This window comes from Daucus carota, chromosome 9, assembly GCF_001625215.2.
Source record: "Daucus carota subsp. sativus chromosome 9, DH1 v3.0, whole genome shotgun sequence".
Classification (NCBI taxonomy): domain Eukaryota; kingdom Viridiplantae; phylum Streptophyta; class Magnoliopsida; order Apiales; family Apiaceae; genus Daucus; species Daucus carota.
The window spans coordinates 34462398-34468699 of record NC_030389.2 but is presented as its reverse complement, the minus strand read 5'-3'; the positions used below and the strand labels follow the sequence as shown (position 1 = coordinate 34468699).

General features: G+C 35.6%; 1 protein-coding gene across 1 annotated transcript; it reads right to left on the bottom strand.

Moving 5' to 3' along the window:
* Positions 1–305: 305 nt before the first annotated feature.
* LOC108201927 (transmembrane 9 superfamily member 3) lies at positions 306–4202 on the bottom strand. The gene is made up of 7 exons (XM_017370269.2): positions 3896–4202; positions 2783–2823; positions 2073–2658; positions 1840–1977; positions 1573–1729; positions 987–1471; positions 306–814 (listed from the first exon to the last, which is right to left on the bottom strand). Exons 1-7 carry the CDS (start codon positions 4075–4077, stop codon positions 595–597), a joined length of 1809 nt encoding a protein of 602 aa, XP_017225758.1. The 5' UTR covers positions 4078–4202; the 3' UTR covers positions 306–594.
* Between the last annotated feature and the right edge of the window lie 2100 nt (positions 4203–6302).

Below are 6302 nucleotides of genomic sequence, written 5' to 3'. Positions count from 1 at the left end.
TCTTAATACTTGCATCTTTGGTTACAGAATTGGATAATTTTTAGCACCAAGTACTGGCAGCTTAGTATAATAGACGTTTTCGCCACAAGCTGTAGTAGACTAGTAGTAGTGAACTAGTAAAGATATCTCCAGCTCTATGATCAGTAACAACTTCTGAGTGCTAGTAATCAACATTTCCGCTATATTCATGACAAATTTTAGTTGAACAAGAAGTTATCGTGAGATTCCCATCTGTGACGAGCCACAGCTTAAGTTAAAGATTGTTGGATATTAATTAAATTCTAGGGAAAGGTGTTTATTTCTGAAGTCATGAGATCTCAAGGGCTTATAACAACTGAAGAAGGTTAAGATAGCCTGTATATAGTTAGTTACATATAAGAGTTCAACTTCTGAAGACATTTCTCTCTCAGTACAATTTCTCAAATATTCTCTACTAATAATTCATTAACTACCAAACTTATCAGAAAAAAGAACCGTCAGGCAGAAGGCGTCAGACTGTCAGACGCGCTAGACTATACGACAAGAATCCCATTAACTAACCAAGAATTGAGAAGCGAGGAGGGCAAAACCGTGCTTAAAAGAATGAACTTTTATCTACTCACATTTGATAGAACGATATATGTGACGTACAAAGAGTAAAGCTGCTCGAAAACCAATAGTCCCCAGCATGAGGAAGAAGCCATAGCAGATGCAAGCCATGTATCCGAAGAAGAATGAGATTTGCATGAAGCCAGTCATATCGGATCTTGCATAGTAGTAGTACAAACAGTAGCCATATATAAATATGCCAGTTGAGCCACCGCAAAGAAATGACCTGCACCAAATTAACACAAATTGCAATTTTATATTGACTCATGAATGCATATTTATCAAACTCACTGACAGTTTGCTCAAAATAAGAAGAAGACCACATATAGAGGCTGCGCCAAAAATTGGCACAGAAAATGAAAAGAAAAAAGCTTGGTTCTAGCAAGAAACTTTTGTACCTCCACCACCATTCATGATCTTCAGCAGCAAGTTGAAAGTAAATTAATGCCACAGTGATGAACGCAGTCACAATAAGCAGAATGATGAATACGATGAACAATATGCTGTATATCGTATATATCCTGTGCCCCCACACGCTGGCAAATATGTAGTAAAGCTCAATGTAGATGGCACTGAATGGCAAAAATCCTGCCATTGCCATTTGAGGAAGAGTACTTCTGTACCAAGGCAAATCTGGAATTTCTCTGGGATATTTTGTGGTGCGGCATGGAGCATGGAACTCAGTTTTGCTATTTTTACCAGCAACTCCACCCATCACAAGCAAAGGCGAGGTCACTAAAGTCCATATAAGGGTTATAACCACAATTGTGCCGAAAGGAAGTGCTGCAGTTGAGCTATAAAATATGGCAACAGTATTGAGGAAGCTAAATGTCAGAAATAGAGGTCCACAGAAAAGGCAACCCGTAAGCAACAAGTTCCTCACCTGTTAAAAGAAATTGAACACCAATGAGGTCATCAACTCCGTCCAAAGATTAAATTTACATGAGTGCAAAATAACAACATTATATAATGATTGACACTTGCCCAGTTAGTTCCTTCAAGTTGGCAGTAAAAAGAGGCTGATGTATATCCCGCAAAGCCAGACGTAAGTGCATACATGACAACCAATGCAGTGAATAGTGCTCCACGGTTGTATGGATAAAATACGCCTATTAGTGCAAGCACAAATATGAATACAGTCCTGAAACAGATGCAACAACAAGGTCAGATACACTTGTAAAGTCATTGAGCACTTGAAATTGACAAATATGGCTTTGCACTTTCGGATAGATATGCTCAATTGATACTTACAGAGCAAATAGTTGGGTTCCTGAACCAAGGGCTGCAGCAAACAAGGATTTGTACTTAGGGAAGCGGAACACATCACCATGAATGTACTTCCATCCTGTCTCCTCTTGGTCGTCAGCTGATTCCTCATCACGAGCATACCTTTCATATGTATACATGAGATACTATACTATACAACATAAAGTTGAAGAAAACAACAATAGATATCAAAAACAACACTGACTGAATTTTCTTACTTGATAAAATCATTCTTAAGTACTCTCATGAGGATCGTGGCAAGGAAACCAGTTAGAAGAAGCACTGTGACACAAGAGTTTATAATGGAAAACCAATGAATTTCCAAGTGATGAGGCAAAGAAGAAGCTTGTGAGAACTTGTCCATCCTATTCTCGAAAGCAATGTCAGTTTCCTTCCATTTGACGCTGTATGTAAACTCAACATCAACTTCTTTGTCCTCCGTCAAATCAATGACTGAATGAGGATCCATCCGAGCATTGATCTCAATTACACGATCATTATTGTACAGGACATCAAACTGAATATGCTTGTACAGATAATATCTATATTCACTCGGTACAACTTTTCCCTCTCTATCGACCTTTCCTATAAATCCCCAGATAGGCAAGTCATCGTAATACATTTGAAAGTAATAATCTTTATCAACTGCACTACGAAACTGAGCAACTTCTCTCCTTGTCAACCTTTTTCGGCAGACAACTTCTGACTCTTTATCCATCAAGAAATCTAGTACATATGGAGCGCTTACCAGACGGTCTCCATTCAAAACCTCTCCCAGAGCTTCCCTCTTCTCTTTCACATCATCTAATAGCATGATCAAATAAGTTCCGTAATAATCAGTATACCACTATTCCATAAAATCAGAAGGGCAAATCAAGAGCCACAAGTGCCCACAGTTAAGAATGTACAAATTAGGGAAGAACTGAACCTGGTAAACAGAAGGGTAGGTCGAAATATCTGTAGGTCTCACTGAAACCAAAAAACAAGCAGAGGTATCAGCAATTGTTAAGGAGTAACTACATTGTCAAAATTATAAAAGTTATCTTTTAAGCAAATGACCAATCTTCTTTTACTAATGCTAAAGCCTTGTTCCAGGATCATTTATTTGTCATTTTTTCTTGAGTCCTAAAATCAAATATTTATCTACGTCCATACATGATTTTCCCCCGGCTAAATAAGTCTATGCATATCAGTTTAAACAAGATTAATTCCAGTCGATTTCTCCAATGCCGCCTCTAAAAACAAAATTTTGGAATTTACTGACTTCAGCATTCTTCTCAAACCTTACGGTGTTAGGAGGAGAAATCATATAGTATTCTTAACCCTCCCCTACACTCGAAAGCCCATTTTAAGTTGTTAAGTAGATCACGAGTACTCATCTATAAGTTTAAGGTGCCGCTGCTTCCTTCCTAGTTCATATATTTCTTCACATATATTTAAAATTCTATTGCATCAGTAAAAACTCAAAGAACTAAAAGGTGAACAATACATATCACATAATTACAACACAATAACGCCCACTTATGTGGACTTGACCTTTCTCATCTTCTTCACAACTATATTACCCTGACTCTTCATTTTGTCTGAAGTACCTGCCGGATACTCGACACTCGGACATGGGCATGGACAATCCGACACTTATTTTAGGCCAAAAACATGTAAAATTTAAAAATATTGCCAAGTCCGACACTGAGGCACATATCTATGTTTGACATTTTTAACCGAGTCCAGCTACGTTCGCACTAACCCATGATTTTAACGCCGATTACAAACTCATATAGTCACATATAATTGAACGATTTTCAATCAATTTATCCAATCGAAAAAGTCCAAGAAAGGAACACATGTTGAAGCATGTTCTATCACTGTCCAATAATTTACATGCAAATCATCCAAAACACAAACAAAATCCTGATCATCCTACATCAAAGATCCATATCATAAACCTAATCAGATCACTAATCAACAAATCATAATCCCACAAACATAACCAAAATCACAAAATTATTAAATGTGCATCGAAACATCACAATGCACGTACCTGGGGTTATGAAATGGCCCGACCTTATTCGAGTAGAGAGGCACAGAGTCACCCGCCTTGAAACGATGATCATCTCTTAGGAATCTGAAAATATCAGCTGTGATGCCTCTACAGCTCATCAATATAACCAGTATCATCGAAAAAACCGCGGCCCTCGAAGGAGGAAGAGCCATTATTCTCATTATGGTCGAATGCAAGGGACAGAGACAGAAACAGAGAAGATCAGAGATGTGAATGTAGAGCTATGTAGGAGGTACTTGTGAGTATGTACAGTCCTTAAAAAGGAAAATTGTAACTGTCTAGTGATGTTTGGTTATATAGGTAAAATTATAAGATTAAAATGAAGCAAATTTGGTGAAACTTTTTATACTAGGAGCTTTGGCTGACAAAGTCAGAGACCGTATGTCGCAGGTTTTTTATAATTAGGAGGGGTGTATTGGATTGGGATTTTAAAGCATTTTTTTGCATTCATGAAATCCGAGGGTATTCGATTGGGATTGTTTGAAATCCATTAAAATCTTGAGGTATTCAATTGGGATTTTAAACTATGCTACAAAATCTAGTGGTATTCAATTGGGATTTTAAATTATGCTTTAAAATCCGATGGTATTCAATTGGGATTGTTTAAAATCCATTAAAATCTGATGGTATTCAAATGCTGATGGATTTTTTTTCATTTCATAAAATGATGGATTTTGTGGCATTCTTCAGTGTATTTTAAGTTTTTTGAAATCCCACCAAATTCAATGGGATTTTGAAGCATTGTACCTAAATCCTATCAACTCTGCGACATTTCATCAAGAATCCGCAAAAAATCAAAATCCCATACAATCCATTAAAATCCATAGACTAAAAACAATGTATTAAAATCCCAATCGAATACACCCCCGTAGGTTTTTTTTAGTGTGTGCCCGTGAGCACATGCTAAATTCGAAATTTTATGAGTTTGACTTACTTTCATTAGTTCATATCTTATGTATACAACCATCACACCAATCAAAATTTTTCATACATATAAAATTTCGCGATTTTTCTTAACTTGATATGTTTATCTAGCACTGTGTACTGTTTTGTTTTTTAGTTTAGATGTTTATCCAAGAGTACAATATTTATTTTATTTAAATTCAAAATTAATAAATTTTTATTTAATATTCAGGAAATATAACAGTATTGCCTCTAAGGCTCTCACATAACCTAAATATAAATTTAATTCTAAGAGTGAGGGCTGAATCCAGAAATAGGCTCTAAAATACAAGATTTCAAACCTAATTTAAATGTTTAATCATTTAAACTATTTTCAAGTTACTCTGCACCAAATTTGCAACCAGTCCATGATTCATGGGATAATAATAGTTAATCATTGAGAAAGGAATGTCAAGGAATATAAAGAAGCATTTGCACAAATAATAATGCAGAGAATCATTTTTATCTTCGAGCGCGTTCCGTCAGACTTATTTAATGAAATAAAAATTATTTTGGAGAGAATTGTTTTATTTATATAAAATAAAAATCAAATAGTTTTTTTTTTTGAAGGTAAAAAAATCAAATAGTTGATAAATGCTAAACTTTGGTTATTTATAGAAGTAAGTATATTATTTTGAGAAAAAAAGAATATTTTACGTATTTTTTTATAATCCTTTAAAATTGTGAATGTCCAGCTTAAACAAAACTATGAAGTTTAGCAAGAATGTCTTTGCTTAATAACGAAAGACAATGAGATTTCACGTGTGATTGATTGTTGCACATTATACTCCGTCCTCTGTCACATTATTGTTGAGATGAAAATCAATAAAAATCCATCATTTAAGTAAAAGATGATTGTGTCTCTGAATACATACCAGAAAAACCGATAATACGAAAAACCGATAATACGAACGGGAGATTTTCTTGTTTCATGAGAGAATAATGAAAGTCAACAGTGAGATTGTTGTTGCAGGTACGTGGGCAGCACCTCCAACATATTCACAGCTTATTCAGGACAATGTCTTGCATTTTAACGAATCTTCCAGCGGCCTTCAATGCCCAATCCCTCGTACATCCTAATCAATTCAGGATTTCCGAGAACAGATAAAATTTCTACACCTGGAATTTCACTCTTTTTTTGTGTTAGTTTATTGTTGCTGTAATATATCAGTAAACACATACATTACAGAAGTTAATCCTAGATGGGTCCAGGCTGTTAACCAACCTATGATTTATGGGCCGTTGAATTAATATCCAGCGGCCCAGATTATAACAAAATTTTAGTACATCTAGCGTTTTTAACCGCTAGACGGGGTAATTCTATTACGTCTAGCGGTTAAAAAACACTAGACAAACCCCGTCTAGCGGTTAAAAAACGCTAGACATATAAGAAAAATTTGTTATAATTTGGGCCGCTGGATATACATCCAACGGCCCATAAACT

What these genes read in the sequence shown, in the direction of transcription:
- LOC108201927 (XM_017370269.2), bottom strand. Translation starts at nt 4,077, where the DNA reads ATGAGAATAATGGCTCTTCCTCCTTCGAGGGCCGCGGTTTTTTCGATG. An exon ending in GGAACCCAACTATTTGCTCT is followed by an intron (nt 1,730 to 1,839) that starts GTAAGTATCAAT and finishes CATCTGTTTCAG; the next exon opens with GACTGTATTCATATTTGTGC. An exon ending in AACTTGAAGGAACTAACTGG is followed by an intron (nt 1,472 to 1,572) that starts GCAAGTGTCAAT and finishes TTCTTTTAACAG; the next exon opens with GTGAGGAACTTGTTGCTTAC.